The following is a 22,481-nucleotide window of genomic DNA, read 5'->3' as shown; positions in this document are numbered from 1 at the left end:
CTCAAGAGCCAAAATCTCATCATAAACAAGATGAATTGGCAGCACCATCGTCCTTTTTTCTTCTAAGCTTTTATTGTGAAGGAAGCAGTTGTTTCCGTCATTTTTCCAACGCTACCAATCAATCTACTGCCCAAAGTTAAACCCCGCGTGACCAATAAAGAGTCACTCTGAAAATACACACCCTAATTGACATTTTTTATTAATGAGAGCTGCAGTCGGGACTGAATTACTGATGAGCTAGTCATTAAGCACAACTGTCATGTTTGCGGATGTGATCATTATTGCGCAATTACCCCCCGCTAGTCTTTTTCAACTATTCAGAACTTATTTATTAAACCAATGTTGAATATTAAAAGACATAATAAACAAGAGCAGCGCGGTGCGAGAACGCCCTCTACTGTGTTTACCAAAAAAAAAAAAAAACTGGGGGTGTTCTTCCACACCAGCAGATGGCGCACCTTCATTTACGTTCTTCTTTTAGCGCTCGTGAATTGTCTTGAACATTTTCCTTGTTTGTTTACAACCACTCAGTCATACAACTACAAGTTACGTCTTGACATTGGGAACGCGTAACGTTCTGTCCGTTTAACCTTTTCAAAAAAGAACTTTATAGATGACAGTGTTCTATCTACGGTCCAGACGATATGCTTCCCCGGGCGGGCAAAGAGTTTGTGGTCCGCATACGCTTCTCATGGCGGAAGTTGTTCCAGGGCCGTTACCTGCTGCTCACCAACACGGTGAGCGGAGGAGCCATGCTGGGGCTGGGTGACTTTCTGCAGCAGAGCCGGGAAACGCACAAGGACCCGAGCAAAATCCGAGACTGGAACAGGACGGGTGAGAGCCATAGCATTGTGGTTAACAAACAAGCACGGCCTCGGGGCTCATTCAAACGGCCATGAAAAAGTTGCGTTTTTTTGCATCATTTCCCCACTTAAATGTTTACTTCCCCACTTAAATGTTTACAATCATCAATCAAATGTAAAGAACCTAATGAACGAGTAAATGCATTTTTCTAATATTAATATATTATTAATATTAATATTAATATTAATATTAATATATTATTAATATTAATATTAATATTAATATTATTATTATTATTATTATTATATATTAATATAATAATATATATATATATATATATATATATTAATATATAATGTATTATGAACAAAATAAAGTATTCAAAGCTACCCAAGCCTTGTGTACATAAATAAATATTTGCCCTTCTTGCTAAATCAAACATTTCGTGTGGTTGAGGAGCACAGTGTCAACTCCTCCAGGAGGTTACCAGGATAACGTTTAAAGAACTGCTGGCCACCCATGTTTTAATTTATTAAGGTCTATATCATGACTAAATAGCGAGCAAGGTTCGAGGAATAAAAGACATCCTGAGTTAGCTGAGTTCTAAGACTGCAAGTCATCGTCAAAATACTCCATTGGGTCGAAAATTATAGGACACTTTACACACCATATTTTTCTGTTTTGCTGAAATGAGCTTTTTTCAGAGGTCAATCCTCCCACATTGAAGTGAACCAAACCTCATGCTGATGAACTGGCATCATTTGTGACTCAAGGGGCCATAAAACGCTGATAAAGGCTCGGATCAAAGAAATACCAAGCTACTGTGTAAATCATTTACTGGGATCATTATTGCAGCAATAGTACAACTGACAACTACTATAAATAACCTAGTCAGGACTTTATTGCTTTCCAATTACACCAATATTAATATTGGCTTTTCAAATGAAATAATAACAAAATTGTGAGAATAAATAATAAACCCATCAAAGGTTGTTATGTGCTAAAGGCAATACCGACGATCAGTGATGCTATCAATACAAAAAAAAAAGACAGTAGTCTTAAAGTGTAATAAGGGAGCTGTTGTTTTATATTTGAAAAACCTCCTAAGTATTTTTTTTTGTCTTTTCTTGTTCCCAAAAGGTCGTATGTTTGTGGTAGGCTGCTCCATGGGTCCAGTGCTGCACTTTTGGTACACATGGTTGGACAGAAAATTTGTGGGCTATGCTGTGAACACAGTGCTCAAGAAGGTTCTGGTGGATCAGATGGTAGCATCACCCACACTTGGGATGTGGTACTTTTTAGGTGAGAACAGTCCTTTGTCATTATGATTTAGCCTCGCATAAAGAACATTCTCACTTAATAAGACTGGCGAGTGTCAAAGGTCTTGATGTGGGCGAGGTGAAACAGAAGACAGTTTTCATATCAGAGCAAGTTCAAAGGTTGTATGTGATAAACTATGCTTTGTCTAGTGCCAGCAATTTAATTCTTGATAAGAGTTGTGCAACATATCTCAAGCTCGTCTTGATAGAGCGCCTCGCTTACGCACGAATGACTCACAAGTGACTCCCAAGTGACTCACAACTGACTCGCAACTGACTCGCGACTCTTTTTATTGCAGGTATGGGGGTCATGGAGGGACACTCTTTATCACACGGATGGGAGGAATTTAAAGATAAATTCTGGGAATTTTATAAAGTAAGTGCACATCCGGGAAGGGTCCAATCCAATGGAAATGTGACAAGTGGGTCGATTCCACTGAACTGTTTGATACTTGACCAAATTAAACGAGGCATGTTTCTTTCACATTTTAATGATTGCACAAGCAGGTTAAAAATTCACTTTACTGCCACATTAAAAAGCATTTTTGTTTGACTTTGCGGGAAACTTTGAAAAGCGCTCAACTCAAAAGTAGTAAAGTGAGCCTTGATGTCACCGCGTGTTTATTCTCTACTGACTTTTGGCTTGTAAAGTTTGCGCTGTTTAATCCGCCGAGGTTTGTTCATGCCGATCTCCGTCCCTGCTCCTGTCCACAGGCCGACTGGTGCGTTTGGCCCGCCGCTCAGATGATCAACTTTTATTTCCTTTCGCCCAAATTCCGTGTCGTCTACGTCAACACCGTCACCTTAGGGTGGGACACCTACCTCTCTTATCTAAAACACAGAGTAAGTGAGCCTTTTTATTTGAGCATAATTTTTTTTTACTTTGACTGAGTTTTTGTGTTTACGCTACAGGATGACAGCCAGCCCTCGGAGTTACTATCAGACGGCAATGTGGCAGACGTGCAGGAGAAAGCTCTGCCACCGGCCAAACCGCTGGAGGAGAAAAGTGGATGGTGAAATCTAAAATGGCTGCAGGAGGATGTTAAAAGTTGCTGGGAAACATTTTTTATTTTAGCGGTACTGCATTCATGATGGACTTCCTGCGATTTAAAAAAAAAAGAGATGCTGAGAAGCTCTTTTTAGCATGTAACTAGGATTGGTAGAACAGTCGTATGTTATCCATTCCTCCGTCTGTCCACCCATTTTCTCTATTTTTGCAACTGACTCGATTTTATTTATTATTTGAACACAGTTTTCTTTGGTGCATTGCATTGTATCCACGTAATTCCTGCCTGAAAAGAGTGCCTAATTTTCATAGAATCTCGTGTATTGTTGATGTTTAAGATGTAAGTTAAAAATATGCATAAGTGCGATTTTTAAAATGTCATTTAAGATATCACACGGGCTGTTAGATCGCTAGATATAATAGTTTGCTCATTAGTACAATAAGAAAACTGTTGGCTTCATAAAGACTGCAAAATGAAAAAAGAATCAAAACCATATCAAACATATTTTTGTTGACCATAATCATTTTATTTGTATGTTATTGACTTACGACCATTCAGCTGGTTTACATATTTATATTTGGTACTTGACATATTTGAAATTTATTGATGTTACATAAAATAAAATCGATCAGAGAGCTCCTGGCACGGGATTCACTGATTGACTCTGAATTTCAAGTCATGTTTATTATACCTGTGACAATGATTATGTAATAAAAAATACAAACTACTATTCAAACATTGTCCAGCAAGCTTTAAGCACTGACCAAACAGACGTGCAACGCATCCTGCTCTTAAGGATGTGTGTGTGCTGGCAGCTTTTTCCAACCAACAGAGAGCAGTGATGCATCTGACTGTGCTCATCTCCCTCTTGACTGTGACCATCAGTCCGAGTAAGTCAGACTTTCACCTTTTTAATGCTTGATCAGACCTGTGTGTGTTTGCGAGTGCATATGTGTTGTTAATCATCTCAACGGACACTGAATAAAAAACTCAGTTCTGGTTACTTGGAGTAGCATTTGCAAATTCATGCTGATTATTTAAAAAAAAAAAAAGATATAAAAATGATTGCAACAGTTTTGGCTCATTACAGATGCTTCTAGAGATAATGTGATCTGTTTGAAATGATCAATAATATAGATATATTTATTATTTTTACCTCAACAGCAACATGTCAAGTTTTAAAAACCTGAAAGTCTTGTGACAGATGAAGTGAAAGCGCATTTGGGTTTTTTTTTTTCCAAGAATGCGATCATCTGAGCAATAAACAGAAATTCCAAAACAGAAGTCTACACTTGTGTCCTGGGTATTTTTTTCCTGCTAAAATTACAACACATAATTAATTTGAGATTTATCTAAATTCATATTGGCAACACTCATTTTAGCGTGTCAAAAAAACAACCACATAACTGAAGTTACATGCATCTAAATTATAATATTCTTCTATTGCAGGCACCAGTAGCTCTTCAACAACTAATCAGACTCCATTGACAACGATCACGACTTTAACCAAAACAAACAATGGCCATTGGAGCAACCACAGCACGCAGCAGCAGCAAACGGTCACTCCTACTTGGACATCACGAGCTTCGCAAACATCCACCAGGATCCAGGAGGAGCATGACACTACCGTTACCGGGCAGACTTCCAAAACTTTCCTATCGACAATTTTAGCAACCTCAACTATTATCAAACCTCCCCAAAAATCAACCATCCAAGGTCAGTCTGTTACCTATAGACACTATAGCGAATGGTCCAAAGTCTAAATTTGTTACAGCTCCTGCTGAAGAGTTTGGAGAGGACGATTTGAGGGCCAACCCTGGCCTTGTGGCCATCCTCACCATCTTCTGCATCATCCTTGTACTTGTGCTCATTGTGGCCACCGTCAGATGTATCCAGTCACCGAGCTCTGACTTTGAAAGGCTTGAAGATGTGCCCATGGTGAGTTTGAATGAGTTTTTTTTCATTCTTATGTTTCACAACATTCCTTCCTTCCTTGATTTTTGAAATTGCGTAACACCTTCTCTAATAAATTAACGGCAATGTTCAGAACGAGATTCATCGACTTCAACCCTATTTGAGTATTTAACACCAGTATCAGAATATTTTTTTAATTTATAATCACTGCCCCCCCCCTAACCTCATATGATCTCCCCAAATTCTGGTAAAATCAAGTTAAGCTCCGCCTTCTGATTCCATTACGATCCCACTCAGTCACGGTGTTCCCTGCGCAGTGGCGACCACGGAGCATAGGTTGATACGTCTCGTCTGAAGCCAAATGTGAATGAATGGTGACTCTTGTGGAGCGATGCGCTCCGCAGGGGGAATTGAACAGTCAACCATAGTCAGGAATGAAAGCTAGCATTGAAAACACATTGGCGTCATTTATTCCCCTTTTCCCCTTGGTGCTTTTCTGCTTATTCTTTTACGTCAACAGGAAAGCTGACTGGATTGTTGGGCCTTGTAATAGTTGGAAAGGCCGGAAAACAGGACTGTTTGTGTTGTGGCTTCTCTAACCCCCCCCCCCCCCCCCCCCTTTTCCTCTTAGTACTATCATTCAGAAGTTTCCATCACAGAAGTTTGTGTTTAAAGTCCTAAAATGTTCTTGGAAATCCCTTTGAGCATACGAATGTGAAATGTGAGTATTATTTGGAAAAGATTGGATGGTTGATTTGTCTCTTGCACGAGAGTTGTGTGAGTGTACCTAATGAAGCGTCCGGAATTGTCAACCCGCTCATATGGGTCCAAACACTGACGCTGCAAAGTGAGAAGGTGATGATTAGCAGATAGGAAGCGAGCGGGCTTAATAAATGACAGCAGAAAGGACGTTAGGAATCTGAAGGTCGCCTGAAGGTTGGTTCGTCGGAGGTGACTTTTTAGGTTTCGTTAGTTTCGAAAAGAGATCACGAAACGAGTTGTCAAGTGTCGTGGACGTTTCACAATTCACATTTCCTGTTTAGTCATTGTGTCATTGCAACAGGACTGATTGTGTCATTAAAATACTGAAAGGAACAAAGGAAACGTATATTTTTTTTTTTTTTTTTTAAGGGAAGTTAAATGCTTTTTAATCTCTATGATGAAAAGAAGCCACATTTTGACATCCCTCAGATTTATTCCAGCCTAAAATCATATTGGGTCATTTATTTGCACTTTTTTTTCCTTATCTTCCCAGGAAAGAATAAACGAAGGATCTCCATTTGCTCGCTACTCTAAATAAAATAACTTCAAGAGAGCCATGTGGTCAACGCGGCAGTCTCCACGTACAAAACTTCACATGAATAATTCAGCTTCTGCGTCTCCTTTTTATTATGATTTTTTTTTTGTGGTTTTCAGCTTTTGTTGCACTTGGTACAAGGTCATGTGATGCCACTTTAACATTATCGTCTCCTCTCACACACGTCAAGTTTCCTGTAAATGAGTCAGCAGCATACGACACGCTTGGATGGGAAAGGTTAGGGCCGCTGCGACGTGACCCACATGATTTTTTTTGCTCCCAAAGACTTTCCTTATCAGATGTAACCTTGAAGAAATGCATGACACATGAGCCGCTTGTCAGACCAATATCTAGCTCAGTCCATGAAATAAAGATTGTTTATTTTTCACACCCATGCATTTTATTTTCCATAGAGTCACACGCGCAGACTTCTTTGATTTGAGGCAACCTTCAAGTTTAATTGTCCCTTTGCGCTCTCATCTGAAAAGTGACTTTGTTTCTTTGCTCTTCCACTTTTGATGATATCACGACCCCCAATTAAATTCTAAATAGCAGTGGTGGAAAGGCTTTGCATTTGCTTTCTGGGACTTGAGCAGTGAGTTACCCGTTTATTTCACGATACCATGATTGTGGATTGCATGATAAAGAATGACTTAATAATGATTTTCATTTACATTGTCATGCAAAGAAAATGGCAAAAACATTTTAAATTTTCACCTAGGTGCCTGCCTAGCTGCTTGCTCTGACCGACCAATCACAGGAGAGAAAAATACTAAGAAGAAAAAGTGGGTCTAACATAATAAATAATTTATATTATAGAGTTAATCGAATTTTTAAATGTTGTAAGAAACGTTAGATTCATATTTTATCCCTTTACGTAGACAATCGTTCCTCATGCTTATTGTTGTGAATTTGTTGACGTCGTGTCACGTGACCATTCAGTGACGTCACGGTGACGGAGTGCCAGTAGGAGCCGCGCGTTGCACCGTTTGAACAGTTTGAAGAGTTTGAAGTCGAACTATCCCGTCAAGACGCAGCAATAAAAATGAAAGTTCCGATAAGAACCACCATGCTGCCCGCTGGACTGGCTTGAAGAAGAAAGCAGGCGTTTTGGCTGACCTGTGCGGGACAAAAGACGGCGTCGCCACCGCAGTCTCACTCACCGGTGAGTTCAAGTTAGTCGTTCAAAGTTGAATATCAAACTTAAAAGTTGTTCTAAAAAACTACAAAAACAATTCAATTAGAATGTCCATGACACGTTACTTAGCGTATATCGACTCATATTAATTTCCTTTCTTTCGTTTATTAAGTCAAAGTGTGTAATGTGAGCATCCCTTTTAACTCTATTGTGTTCAAAGTAATGAGTCTCACTATTTATCCTCTTCTTTTTTCTTTTAACTCCTTCCTTCCTTCCGCAATTTATCTGCTTCCTTTCTTCTTTTGCTAAACCCCCCACACAGACAGACATGATTTCTTTCCTGTATCTCAGAGGAAGAGGGAATGACCGTGTCGAATGTTCATTATTAGAATAAACGTTCCCATGCAACCTGCTGGCAAAACATATTTGGCGTAAGAAACAATAGAAGTGACCAATTGGCAACATTAAATCTCTATGAACTGCCCAATTTAAAAGCAACATTATATAGGGGTAAGATAAACGTGGATTCATTGATATGATATGAAGTAGTGTGAAGATGCACGTGCGTGCATGCATGCTGGATACTCTCCAAATTTATTGGAAAAAAAAAATCAACAACAATATGACTATGATGCTCTCCAGCTGTGTGGTGCAGGAGGGAAACTTCTAAAATCCTGGAAAGCGGACCGGAGCTAAAGAATCTGCCTGCTCGACAGGCTTTTCCGAAGTACTTGACATTAACTACGATTTATTTTTGCAAAATCCATTCAATTGGGTTTTACACAATCAAGATTACACATTTGGGTTGATTTCCTCTTTAAACAACTTCTTTACTGGTTTAGGGATGGCCAAAATTCTTTTAAAATGGTCACACTAAAATACTTTATATTTAAAAATGTCTTTTGTGTGTTTTAATAAGTTTAAGTGTGTTTATAGTATGGGGGATGATTAAACTACCTAATATATGCCTCATGAAAATGGACGCACTCTATCTCGGGCTGTTTACTAAAGTTATAGTTCTAATTGAATAAGATGAGTACAACGAGCTGTTATGTTGTGGCAAAGGTTTCCTCAAAAAGCTCAAACAATTTCAGATGAGCATGCAGTGACCCCTCCAGGCTTCACGAGACAGGCCGAAGATTAAATTATTTTCCCCTGCAATAACAGTTCTGTATGTGCCCAGTAGGTGGCGTACCGCTGCAACAATACTCACCATTTCTCTGATTAGTAAACATTTAGAGCAGGGGTCACTAACTATATTTGTCAGAAGGCCAGAATTGTATCAGTCACCTTGGACGCTTAAATAAAAATCCAATTTTGGCACAACATTTGATGTTTATTTGGTGACTAAGCACGATGACTAAACAACCATTGCGCAACCATTCATATTTTGGAAAGGCGAAAATGCTTTCAACGAAAATAAATAAGGTCAGGCACCACACTATGTCATAATTTAACCATAAAAAATTTAGAGCAAAAAAATAAAAAGGAGTAGAAAAACTGTCTTGGATAAGAGTTTATTATGATTAACCTTTAAAGATGACAACCTTGTCTGCAACTGCTCAGTCAAGCATGTGTAAGTGAAAGCGAGACGTCTTGTGATGGTATCGTCACAATGACGCAAAGCAGATAGCAAAGCCGATAAGCGGCTGGACAACGTTCAAGAGTTTTGTCATCGAGCTATTAATTCACAAAGGCCAAAACGTGATAGGCGAAGCAATTGCTAGAGATAAACATCATAAATGAGGTCATTCTGCCCATTAAGAGAAAGTAGCTTTCATTTGAAGGAATTATTTTGAACAAAAATCTTTTATGTTCTTCAAAAAAAACTTTAAATAATTCTTCTCAATTGTTCACTTCATTTTATTGTTTGGTTGTGACGCTGCAATTTGGGCTTCCGTGTATGCACGTTGCATCTTTTTCTACGAATGAAGAAAAAAAAAAACACAGCAAAGGAGCTTTTATAGTTCTAATTGAATCCCCTGTGGGCTCTTTTTATTCAGTCACTCGTTTCAATACAATTAAAGCGAATAAGCCAAAGGACTCAAGCGTGCATCAGCCTCTTCACTTGCATATGCAATGTTGTTTTCTTTTATTTTGCCACGAGTTAAATCACAAGTTCACTATTGTAATGTAACTTGAGTAACTCAAATTATGTGAGGTGGTGTTGCAGAATCTCTGGATTTCATGCCAGGTCATTAAAATAAATGAATTAAAAATCAAATAAATAAGTGAATGGATACGTTGTTAAATATAAAATATATTTTGAAAGGAATTTGTAAGAAGAATTGATTAAAACTGGATCATTTTTCTCAGTGCTGTTTTTCTTTTCTTTATCTCAGATGCTGCACTGCTGCAACAACTAACACACGTCGATGTCTTGGCTTGAGGTAAGCAAGACGCAGCGCACACATTCATTATATTCAAATTGATAGAGGATTTATGCAAATGAACATTTCTGGAAAAGGTAGAAAAGCACTCAACGGATTCATGAATTAATTGCCAACCAATCGTTTATCGGAATCTGTAACAAAATAATATACATATGTGCATTTTCTGCAAAAAATGTCCTGTTTTTGCATAATGGGATAGAAATATTTTTTCCATCCCTTTCTTTGGCAAGATAATCCACAAATGAATTGATTTATTAGGATAATTATGAGTTGCAGCCCGACTTTTGTCATGATTTAAACATCAAACAAAAACGATTCGTTCTCGGAGCACTGATAGCAAAAGGTAGAAATGTGGGCAAGGTGGAAACCGACTCTATTCTCGGAATGAGACTAATCACACTCCTCACATTTCTGGGCGTGATTATGCATCCAGGATGGGTGAAGCATTTCCAGCTTTGCTTCTGGCCACCTGCCGGGATATACACACACACACACACGCAGGCGTTGGTTCACACACGTCAGACTCTCTGCATGAAGGTCATCATGCTTGCTGTTGCCACCATCAGCATCAATTAATATTCGCTTTCTCAATTAGGGGAATAGCAGCAGCAGCTTTGATTGCTCCTGATGCATTTTTAGAACAGCAGGGTGGCGTCCTGATGAAAGGCTCTCATCTCTGATTGCGTGATGATGCTACACACAGCGTCAGGTTCAGTGCCGACCTATTGTCACTTTGACTTTTAATGTACAGTTTTGTTTGTTAAACCAAGATATGATCAAAAGACTTTTTTGCTTTCTTCTATTTGACCTTAGAATTTATGAATCTGTAGCAATGTTAACGTAATCCGACGGGTGTGTGTGTGCTGTGCCAGTAAATGACCTGCATGATCCGTAAGTTTCCAAATCACTCCGTGAGCACACGCACAGCAGGTCTTGCCTCTGTTTCATGTCCGTCCCAAACTTCTTTTCATTTTTATCCAAGATGTCTCAATCCAAACGACAGCGTGCGTGGTTGCTAGGCAGTAGTTACCGCTATGTGGTTCGTTAACCCTCTTTTGGCACTTTATGAACGCCAAATGTGTTCGGGAAACAGCCGGCGGCAACCTTTTTGTTCATTTACCGAATGGCAGCACAAGAAGGCGGGCATATAAAAGGTTATTTGTGAAAGCAAATTATGCAGATTAGTGATTGGTGTCAAGAGCTATTTTGTGACGCGTTTGACTGTGCCAACTTGAATGAAATAATAGTCGTCTTACCTGCAGGCTGCAGTCATCGAATATTTTTAGAATCGCTTAGTCTATCGATTATGCCATCGATTAAGCGAACATCCTTTACAATTTATTCTGCATAAAAGTGTATGATCAAAACAAAACAAAAATTCCAATTACCGTAATTTTCGGACTATAAATCGCGTTTTTTTTTTTTTCATAGTTTGGGTGGGGGGGGGCGACTTATACTCTGGAGCGACTTATATACATATATATGTTTTTTTTTTCACTCTTTTGGCCATTTTATGGCTGGTGCGACTTATACTCCGGTGCGACTTATAGTCCAAAAATTACGGTACTCTTTTAATGTGAAGCTGTAGTTTAAAATGTATTTAAAACATCTTTTCGTGACTTCAACAAGGACTCATTGATTGCACCTTTTAGTTGATAGCTCAGTCCAAGAGCAAAAAGCCATCCGGGCTTGAAGTTGTTACGTGCGATACATAAAATCACTCGGGTAAAGCGATTGAGCGCTCCGTCGTCATCGACACAGCGGCCGGCCGCCTCTTGATTAATGCAGAAGTGAGACCAATAAGAGCGCAATTGTCTCATTGATTTTGAGAGCTGCTGAGCATCTTCTGTCCCATCTGATTACACACTGGCCTTCTTGCTTCCATCTCATTCACACTTGTTGTTTGTCGCATGGCGGGACACCAGCCAGGTGATAAGACAAGCAGCTGCTTTTTTACGGCTGGAAAACAACAAGGTTCCAACAGGCTGAAGACTCTTTGGATAATCCACATTCGTTTTTCTGTTTTTAAAGTACGTATTTCCCAAACGGCATCCCGTTTCGAAAGTATTCAGTGCCATTGACGGTTATAGACGTCAAAGAAGCAGGTCCTCAACAAAGAGGGTATTGATTTTGCTGCTGTCGGTTTCTTTGGGCGCCTCTGTATCATCTTGACACTTTTAAAATAGGCTACTTGTTTGTTCGCACAAGCACAATGGGTTTGTCATGTTCTCATTTGTCAAGAAGGCAACGAGACTCTCTCCGAGCTGTCATTCACCTTCAACACAGAAATAAAAAATAAAAAAAATGCATCCAGGCTAATTACGGATGGATGGATGGATGGATGGATGGATGGATGGATGGATGGATGGATGGATGGATGGATGGATGGATGGATGGATGGATGGATGGATGTCACGACTGCGATTCAGTCATCAGCACAAGGCCGCATGGCTTCCGCTGGTGTGATCTTCCCTAATTAAATGTGAACAAGTATCCATGCATTGTTGATGTCGCTATGAGTAATGTGTGAAAACAGCATCATACATCCTATTAGCAGTCCAGCCCCCCCCCCTAAAAAAAAATCATTATAAAAAGTCTCCTGAGCTCTTTTCACATGTGTTATTTGTAACAAGCTATTATGTTCATCCTTGTGAGATGGCCAACAAGTCCCCTAATATTGACTTTTGAAGTTACATTTCGTCTGACAAAAAAATCCAATTAGCTCCAAGCTAATCAGTAAACGTGCTTATTCTTCCCGGTACGATCTAGACTCCCTTGCCGTTAGGAAAGTCGTAGCTATAATCAGGGTCTGATATTTGATTGACCTGGCGGCCTCCCTTGTTTAATAAGTGAGAATGCACTTTCACTTTTAAACAAAGAGTCCAATTATAGGCTAGACAAAAAAGCAATCTCATCGGACTGAACTGTTTTATTTTCTTTGTGGGTAGTTGTTGATATCCCTCTTGAAACCTTATTACGTACGCCACTTGGCATAATTCTAAATATGGATGTGTGTGCGTATGAATGGAGTCACGAATCGGACTTTGTTTTCTACACGTTTTGTTTAAAAAACTAAAAAGAAAAGAAACCATCCACACTCCTTACCCGCTTCCTTGTCGTTGATCTCTAGGGTCGTAGGGAGTCGCTTCCTGTAGCCCAGCAGGTGGTCAGGCGGCGCTACTCGGGCCCGTTGCTGCTCCCGCCACTACGAAGGAGACACTCGTGTCAGGATCACCATTCGGACAGCCGGCGCTTTTCTGCTGCGCATGGCTTACCGCTGCATCGACTTGAAGTTCTCTACTGCCGAGCGTTGGCCAGTCACGATGAACACCGGTCAGTTTGTTTTTCTTGGTTTCCATCCACCTGTCTCGTTAATGCACATGCACACAATGTCTGTGGATCCCAAAAAAAGGGTGGTTTGCGCATTTGTGGGTGTGAACACAGCCAACTTGATTAGCCGCCAATCAAAATGATTCCTCCCATTCTCATTGAAGTGAACATGGTAGGCAGCAGACGTTGGAGCGTTTTTCTTTTGGATTTAGGCGGGTTATCATTTGACGGTCGCCATTTTTTGTTTTGTTTTTTAAGATTGTGTGTGTGACAGCTCATTTCCTATCTCAAATTGGTGAATACCATAGATTGTGTGATCACCAAGGGGGCATCCTGACCCATAAATAATATTGAAAAAAATATATATTAATATTATATAAATTAAAAATAAAAATTTATAATATAATAAAACATTTACCCCAAAATAATATTAAAAATATTTTTAAAAAATTGCAAGACAAACAATTGTGAATATGCAAATCTATGGGTGCCAAACTGTGATTTTACAGGGGTCGACTAACCTTTTTATTTACGTCAACTAAGTCTACTGATGTTTTCGTCAGTTATAATGTGAACCAAAACAAGATTAAAACTGACAACAATTGTCAAAACCAGACGTGGCACATTAAGGTCCCAAAAAGAAAAAAACAAAAACAAATCGAATGTTTTTGGATAAAGCAAATCCTCGCCTCAAGTGGCTGGCGGCGTTCAACGCTTAGCAAACCAGTTTCAAAACGGACAGATGGCCATCCTCTCGGACCCAGGAGGGCCGAGCGTGGCAGAAAGGCCAAGTGAGGCAGGATGCCGAGAGCTCGAGCGACGGTGAGAAAAAGAAGAGGAGGAGACAGGAAGCAGAGTAGCGCTCCGCCACTCTCTTCATCAGTGCGGCGCGTGGACAGCAGGCGCACCATGTCACGCGCGCACCTCCTCTAACATCCACTTGACATTGTTCTCCCTCCTCCCCCCCTACCGCTTCTGTTTACGGAAGAAATTGGCTTGCAAAGGCGCCGACCGAGCAAACCAGCAAGCGAGCATTCGCACATCATGGAGTGCGCGGCGCTTAGCCGAGAGGGAGCCGGGCTTGCCAAAGCGCCCAAGCATTTGTGGCGGCAGCCCAGGACAAACATTCGCTTCAAACAGCGCTTCAACTCGGACACCGAGTGCTACCTGTGCCGGAACAGGACGCTGGAGAAGCTGCGACCCGTACTGAAGAAACCGCGATTGTCCTGGCCCTTGTCGCTTAAACGGTAACCGATTGCGTACTTGCAAATTTCTATTCACAACTTGCAATAAAGTGACAAATTAGCAGTGCAATGTTATTAGTGCATTGCAGTTTTATTCTATGTTGTTTCTGTATAGTTCTGTTATTGGTTAGCATTATGTACAGTGTACATAACTAATTAACTCCAAAATGGATGTGTAATTGAAATTTGAAAATGGGACCTGATTCAGCCCAAAAAAAAAAAAAAAGTACACTTATGTACAATTTTCAGATTGCATTAATCTAACATACATGTTTTGGTTCCATGGAGAGAATATTCATATGCTAAGTCTAAATTCCAATTCAGTCAATCTCAAGAAGTCTCCCTTTCTCTCTCCTGCCCTTTTAAAAATGATATTTTCCTTTACATAGGCAGTGGTATCCATCACATGGATATGAAAGCATTATTAAAATAATAATAATAATAAACAATCCAGACAAGTCAAGGCTGCAGTGGCAATGGCTACGATGGCTTTTTTTGTTTTTTTTTTAAATCTATCTAGAATGTGGGTCTTAAACGAGTGATTTAGTAGCCTGTAGTAAAATGTCTTGAAATGGTTTTCCCAAGGCAGATTGGAAGTTTTGGAGGGAGAACAGCTCTCCATTACCTTTTCATCTTCCAACTCTGCTGAAGCTCCAATTAGTATGCAGTGTGCCCAGGAAAGCATTTGGAATGCTGGCTGTTGTGGAACATAGCACATTTATTTCTAGGTTTGGGGGAAAGATTTTTTATGAACAGGCTTGATGATGCCACTTTATATTCATCTTCTTCAGTGTAGGGATGAGGCGAAACACACTTTGAATATTTGAATTAACATAATAAGTCCTCCCACTCGAGGTGGAAGCGGGAAAGATTTGTTGTTTCTCGCTTGGTCCAATAATAATTTTGAAGAATTTCCTCGAGTCCGATAATGGTTGGGTCCGCTTTAGATTTTGTGCACACTGAGAAGATGCGGTTGTGTGATGGATGGTTGAGCTAGCGGGAAGCTAACTACCCTTTGCACCTCATCAGTCACAGTGATGGAGGTTCTGCTTTGCTTGTTTGCTCTCCACCGACTTTCATTCTTCTTTGGACGACAGCCATCGTTCTTGCTCTTGGTTTTGTCCGAACTCAGTTTTAAAGTGTCACAGCAACCTCATACAAAAAAATGTATTTTCTTGTCTTTTAAGAAGTATTTTCATTATTTGCATTGATCTTGATGACCCCCCCCCCCCCCAAATCTTTTTTAAATATCTTAAAAAAAAGAAATCTTCAGTCTGTGAATCATCGTTTTGAGCTAATTGAATGTCTTTTGATCGAGGTACTCACATTATCACGCATCTGGCAGCACGTCAGTATTTCTGGAGAGTAGGTTTTTATTCAGCGCAACAAAGGCTTCGATTAAAACGCTTGACGTGATTGGCTGTTGCAAATCTGATGGGGCATGACAGGCGCCTTAGCTGAGCTCGTGGTGACATTTGCCTTCGACAAATGATGCCGCGGCTCATTTCACACGCACCAGGAACCGTTTTGTTAATCCCCCTGATAGTCAATTATATCTTGGCGTTAAAAAACTTTGAGAAATATTGCTATTGTGAATTCAGTCGGGCTAAATTTTCAAATCGAGAAATGTAGCCGGGCCATACGGATTTTTTTCTTTCTTTTTTTTTCCCCCTTTAAAGAAAGTGCCACAAAGGATGTGGGTGTCCAAACAATAAATAGATCCAAACACATATGATGAATCGGAATTCATCAGCCTCTGCATTGCTGAAAGTGCAACATTAACGCCTCCTGTGTTACATTGACGACGCAGCTAAGGCCAGATTCTTCCATTAGTCCGACTGCCAGTTGCTTTCTGCAAATACAAACACGTTCTGGTGTAGATTGAATGATAACAATGCAATTTTTTTTCAATGAATGATTTTTTTTTAGCTCCCACCTATTTCATGCATGAGTCATATGGGTTGCATAAGTAAAACATCCTCATTATTGTGAAAATAAAACTTCTACTGAGCAAAAAATGACAAATATTGTCAAATTAAGTAGTACAATTAATTGTGAAATGTAAATTCGAAATGGTAAAATGGGAAATGACTTTCAGCCCTGCAACTGTAGTTTTGATGACGCCATTGGTTTCACTTCAAAAACATTTTATTGACTGGAAAAAGGAGCTCAATCACACAAATGCTCTCTTTGTTAGCCTTTCTCCCTCTGACTGAAAATGGAGGACTAACATTGTTTACGCCTTTCCAAGGCAAACCCCGTAGCAAAAAGCTTTTCAGTGTTTCTAGGAAACAGCCACGTGCTCGTTTGATCAACCCGTTTGTTTCATTATCTTTGGTGACGGCGTTAAATGGCGCTCTGATGCTCCTTTTATTAAACTTATTGGTCATTTTAAGTATCCATTGCAATCAGAGAATGGATTTTTTTGAAATTTTAGGCATCACAAAAAATCTGTTGGTAAAACCTGCTCTCTCCTGATGGCTTATTTTATTTATCACACAGATGCAGTGGGCTTTAAGGAAGGAAAATCCTCCAATAAATATGAGCAAGCCCATCTGTGCTGGGTGCTGTTTGCCCAGTGATGCTCCATGTATTGCAGCGAGGAAAGCAATCACAACAGCAAATAGAGATTTTTTTTCAGCTCGCACTCGCTTGCTGATTGAGCACTTCTGGGGACATCGTAGCAATATCGCAGAACCTTCACTCACGTTGCAACAGGCCGCATATAATTCGAAACCCATTACTCTTGAGACTAAAAAAAAAAAACATCTGTCATCACTCAACGATGCTTTCCAAGTGGAACTGACATTTCTAATTTCATTCATATGAATGGGAGGGAAAGCGTTATTATGACAAAGAGAAGCCTTTTCTCCTAAATAATCAACAAAAATATAATATAATATAATATAATATAATATAATATAATATAATATAATATAATATAATATAATATAATATAATATAATATAATATAATATAATATAATATAATATAATATAATATAATATAAAATTGAAGTTGGTAGCAACATAATACAATCTATTGCCATTGCATTATGTTGGCATAATGGACCTGATTGATCCGGGTCCATCTTGGTGTTGATTAGTCAAACAAATGGACAGACTAGATTACATTGATGGCACGGAGGCCATTTTGGCACAACAGTATAACTGTCATGGCTTTCCTGGCATTGTTAAGCTTTATTAGACTGTGATGTTTATATCGCATCGGAAAATGTGAAAATGGTTGCCATCGAACGAATGAAGTCACTCTCAATCCAACTGCGGCACCCAGTTCTTATATAGTTGACAAAGGGTGACTACTAATGAACTAGCTAACCGTTTTAGTAATGCCTCCCCAAAACTGAAACTGCATTTTTGAATATATGTGTGTTCCAAAAAACACAAATAAAGATCAGGCCCGATAATGACACCATTTGAAACTTTTCGTGAATTGCAGGTGGAACTAAAAATGAATCTCTCCCATGCACCCTTCAAATGCTGTCGTGTCTGACCTTTCACCACACAAATGGTAAATGTCAATTTTGATCTGGGAAAGGAGCAGATGCGTGTGACCTTTTAGTTCATTTATCAACAATTTTCACATTTGGGACCCTAATAAGTATAAGTTAGAATATATGCAGACGTTGTGTCATAGTTGGGCTTTTTGTTTGTTTTCCTCTTTATCCACCTATTCTAAGTATAACCAATTGCCCTGTCTGGGAGAAAAACAATCTGCACACTCATGAATGTTTTACGATTCTAGCGGCACTGGCTCATCTATCTCAATTTAATATTGAATAATTATCAAGAGAGTCATCAACCTGAGCTCATCCAAAAGCCTATTTTCTGTCAGAGTTCTCTCTAAGCTAGCTACTGTTTATTTCTATACGATTCATATAAATAAAATGAAATTTAAAAAATACGGTAATTTTCGGACTATAAGTCGCAGTTTTTTTCATAGTTTGGGTGGGGGGGCGACTTATACTCAGGAGCGACTTATATACATATATATGTTTTTTTTTTTCACTTTTTTGGGCATTTTATGGCTGGTGCAATTTATACTCTGGTGCGACTTATAGTCCGAAAATGACGGTACTTGACTTTGATCTAAATTTTCATCGCTCCTAAATCAGCCTGGAAAGTTTCCCCCCCATCTTATCTAAAGCTGACTCTGTTTTTAGAGAGCGGACCATCACATGTCTATCTCACCTACTGCCTGTTGACAACTAAAACAGCTCTGCTATTTGTTCTGAGGTACAAAAAAAAAAAAAGGAAACAGATGTAAACTGGTGCTGCTAGTTTACTTCTGCAGGAAGTGACACCTGTGGTATGAAGTCTCCAAATTGAGGCTTGTCCATATTGATGTAGGCAGGGCTGAGCGCTTTGTAAACAGAGCTGTAGCGGCAGAGCGTGCATGCATCGAGTGCTTCATTATCAATTCAACCTGAGTTACATTTTGTCCACAGACTACCTGAGCTGCATGTTAAAGCAAAGCTTGATGCAGGAGTGCTTGAGGGCCTCCTACAGAAAGCTCCTTTTTGGCGAGACGGGCTCTTTGTCACTCAAGCCACATTCAACACGTCATCCTGTGACTTTCTTTGGCTATTGCGTAAGCTCCTGGTGAGCCGCGGAAAAGACGTTTTGCACGCAGTCCGAGGTATTATCATAAAATAAACGTTATTGGATGAATGGAATTTTGCTACGATCAAAGATCAGAGTTGAACTGCCTCATGGAGAATAGGCCGGCAATTATTTACCGATTGTCAGATCCCTTTCATGAACCGTGAGAAACATTAATGAGTTGAGAAGATGTGAAGTGTGTCTCTGTACTCCACTATTGTTGTCCCTTCTCATTAGAATGTTCCTTGGCTCGGAAAGGTTATCTTTCTGTGCTCATTTTTGACATGGAGTAGCGCCACTTAAATATGTATTCGAGTAAAAATTCATCATAGGTGTTTGGCACCAAGACGCCAGCAGATGGCGCCAAATCAGTATTTTGAATATGAGACCAGGCTTTTTGCCTAATATGAAAACAATATTTGGTTTTAAATGTTGAGTGTGGTGATTAAATAAAAATCCTGACACTATTATTATATTTTAACACCAAGGCTAATCTCTAAATGATTTATTCCATAATTAATTTTCTGGTTCATGGTCATCCATGAATATTTTGCGTCAATATGTTTTGATGATTCATTTTATAAAACATTTTTTCGTATGGCAATTTTTCCTCGACATGAATATTGAACAATACTTGCAGGGAACATTTCAGTTCAATTTGGACTTCCTTTTGATCACATGTCTGAACAAGAACCGGGCTGAGCCAGCTCTCTGCTACTTGTTACCAGACATAATAACACCCTCCAGTCAAATGTCTGTGTGCCAAGGTGAAACTCCCTCAATGTTGCTGTGTACAAAGTCTTCCAAAGTTCACCATTCTCTTAATCTCCAGCTCGGTGTTTTGACATTTCAGGCATTGCAAAGTGCATCCTCAAGAATAATCCCCCGGTAACTTGACGCCAAGTCATTGAGGGTTGGCATGTTTGATTTTGCCTTGCAAGAGCAACAACTGAAACGATTGCTTGAAATTGCATGACATTTTTTTTTTTTTTTTTTGCTGCTAAACATGAACTGACTCGCTTTGAGAGAGGGTGAGGAAAAATCCTTCACCTCCATTAAATGCTTTGTGACTTCCCCCTTGGAAAGACAAATTGACATTTACACTCCAGCCCATTTTGTCTTGGCTTGCCTCACTTTTTTTTTTTTTTTTTTTTATCCTGAGGCCCCGAGGATGAATTGGATCCTGCATCTGCTTGCTTTGTATTTGTCGCTTACCTGTTTGGGTTGTTGGAAAGAAAAAAAAAGAATGGAGTTAGTCCACACCCCATCCGCTGGTTGTTGAATGAAAATAACAAGACGAGTTGGTTGAGATGTACAGCTGAGAGTGTGAGTTAAGTGTGACAATGAACAAAGACTCGAGATTGGCAAGGAACGGGGTGCCATCACGTTTCGGTCGACGCCACTCGTGTATGGGGTAGGTTTATTTATTTTTTTGTTGGCTTATTCAGAGAGTATTTGCAGATGATTCATAGTAAAAGACAAGGGTGGAAATGTTTGCTAGCTATTTTAATAAGACTTTTAGTCTCGCGCCAATAGGATGCGTTCTTTATTTTCATTTGTGGAATACATGGATTTCACATTTCTTGAATTTTTTTGTTTTGTTTCCCGGATGATTTGACATTTATTACTGCTTCATTTAAAAAAATAAATAAATAACCCAATATGAGTCAAAGAGGTACTGGCACAACTTGTTGTTTTTGACCTCACAGTTTTTAAAAATGTTTTGAGATTTAACATGAACGTAACGTGCATTCCTAAAGAAGGAAGGTTGAAGTCGTGTGTCGTCAAACTGAAGTATTCCAAACGGGTGTGGCAAAGGATTGCCTCAGGGACTTTGATAACGCTCCCAGCTTTATGGATTGTTTGTTACGGATTGAGAAACATCTGTATCGTTGAATGCGGCCGATGAGTTCCTGAAAATGTATTATGTTAAGTACTCTCCGTCTCGTGTTTGAACTTGTTTCAAAAGGAGTTCCTGTTTTGCTCCGATGTTTTGCAGTCACACATGGTGCTGCCCAACTTGTAAGCATGTCATCAGTCAGTGTGTCAAATAAGTTGACATAGTCACTGTATGGAGACAATTCTGACTGCTGGGTCAGCTGCTGTACACAATGGTTGCTATCATTGCATAAGATGACATTTTATTTTATTATTATAGACATTATTATTAGCGTTACTAATATCTTCTTGGAAAAAAAAACGAGGTGACTAAATAAACATGTAGGCATAGAAAATAGAATAAAGAATGGCTAACTGAACACCCTAATAAATCACATTACAGATTTTTTCAATTTAAATTGTCTTGTCATCTTGTGAATATGAACCCTTCAATATATGACCCAGTTGATTCCCAGTAAGAGACTCTTAATCAGCAGATGTAGCCAATTCCCACCATGCTTGGAATAGTTCCTCAGCCCGGCCGGCCGGGCCTGGCTGCTCATTACACGTGAATGTGACATGTGTTTCTTGTTTTTCATGCATGGATACACACTGGTGCACACACACACACACCGTGTCTCTGTCACCATTCCCATAATACATATTAATTGTGCTAGATATGATTACACACACACACAAAAAATTATTTATTTATTTATTTTATTTATTTATTTAGGTGCGGTCAAGAAGAATGCAATGTGTTTTTGCTTCCTGTATGCAAAACCAGTTCAGTTTGGACGTGAGCAGAATTTCGCTCAGTGTTTCCTTAGATTAAACAAGAGCGACATCTGCTGGTGAGTCGGTTGAAATGCTGCATCAGGGAGCGCGTTGCTGTTTTGCCAGGCAATTATCAACGAATATTCAAAGCATAATTCAACAAATTATAACCGTTTTCATACTTCAAATCAAATATACAAGTAAGTAAGATTTATTTAGATTGATAACAGTGGAATTTGACGACACAAACATCAATCACACTTGTCCGCCCGTCCGTCCGTCCGTCCGTCACAGCTTATTCTTATTAACGGAGTTCATGTTGTCATAGGAGCCAGCTGGGCTTGCAAAAGCCATTTGATGGCTGGATTCAGTTCCACGGTGGCCTCACAAACACCTCCTTCTCCTCATCAAGCCTCCCTCCATCCCCGCCGCATCTGTTTCCAGCTCCAGCGGCTTGCTTTCACAAGCGCTTTGCACAAGGAGGGAAGTGGCCCACGAGTGGGAGGAATAGGAGGTGCCTTTTGCTTTTTAGCTTAACCCAAAACGACAAGTCTGTAAGCATGAAGAAGTCAACTGTTGCGCAATCGAGATTTTAACCAAATAATACGCGGCGTGATTCGATTTTTTTGGCAGGTAGCACGGCAAACTCGTGGTTTTGTCAGCCTGTTTTGGGCTTGAATCTTAACTCCCGGCTTTCCTGTTTGGACTTGACATGTTCTCTCTCTCTGTGTGTGCTTTCTTTGGGTTTCTCCATTTAT

The 22,481-nt window shown here is 39.6% G+C and overlaps 2 protein-coding genes across 9 annotated transcripts in view; both read left to right on the top strand.

Moving 5' to 3' along the window:
• Positions 1-501: 501 nt before the first annotated feature.
• Positions 502-6,731, top strand: mpv17l2 (MPV17 mitochondrial inner membrane protein like 2). Of its 3 annotated transcripts, none has more exons than XM_061298155.1 (8): positions 502-834; positions 1,945-2,106; positions 2,423-2,499; positions 2,838-2,966; positions 3,036-4,020; positions 4,580-4,846; positions 4,917-5,068; positions 6,300-6,731. In XM_061298155.1, exons 1-5 carry the CDS (start codon positions 645-647, stop codon positions 3,138-3,140), a joined length of 663 nt encoding a protein of 220 aa, XP_061154139.1. In that variant the 5' UTR covers positions 502-644; the 3' UTR covers positions 3,141-4,020; positions 4,580-4,846; positions 4,917-5,068; positions 6,300-6,731. The 3 variants fall into 3 exon arrangements, with proteins under 3 accessions (XP_061154139.1, XP_061154138.1, XP_061154137.1); XM_061298154.1 differs by having other exon boundaries at positions 4,905-5,068; XM_061298153.1 differs by having other exon boundaries at positions 4,580-5,068.
• A 552-nt stretch (positions 6,732-7,283) lies between these two features.
• The window catches only part of pde4cb (phosphodiesterase 4C, cAMP-specific b), a 33,929-nt gene continuing 18,731 nt past the window's right edge, over positions 7,284-22,481 (top strand). For 3 of the 6 annotated variants that reach the window (XM_061297273.1, XM_061297272.1, XM_061297271.1), the window contains exons 1-4: positions 7,284-7,506; positions 9,822-9,869; positions 13,003-13,205; positions 22,052-22,237. In XM_061297273.1, coding sequence (XP_061153257.1) covers positions 9,855-9,869; positions 13,003-13,205; positions 22,052-22,237 — 404 coding nt within the window. In that variant the 5' untranslated portion in view covers positions 7,284-7,506; positions 9,822-9,854. Of the gene's footprint in view, positions 7,507-9,821; positions 9,870-13,002; positions 13,206-20,095; positions 20,483-22,051; positions 22,238-22,481 lie in introns of those variants that run through there. The other 3 variants (XM_061297275.1, XM_061297274.1, XM_061297277.1) reach the window with 3 other exon arrangements.

The sequence above is a fragment of the Syngnathus typhle genome, linkage group LG14 (assembly GCF_033458585.1).
Source record: "Syngnathus typhle isolate RoL2023-S1 ecotype Sweden linkage group LG14, RoL_Styp_1.0, whole genome shotgun sequence".
Lineage (NCBI taxonomy): Eukaryota > Metazoa > Chordata > Actinopteri > Syngnathiformes > Syngnathidae > Syngnathus > Syngnathus typhle.
The sequence above is the reverse complement of the archived record's forward strand: the minus strand, read 5'-3'. Positions and strand labels throughout refer to the sequence as shown.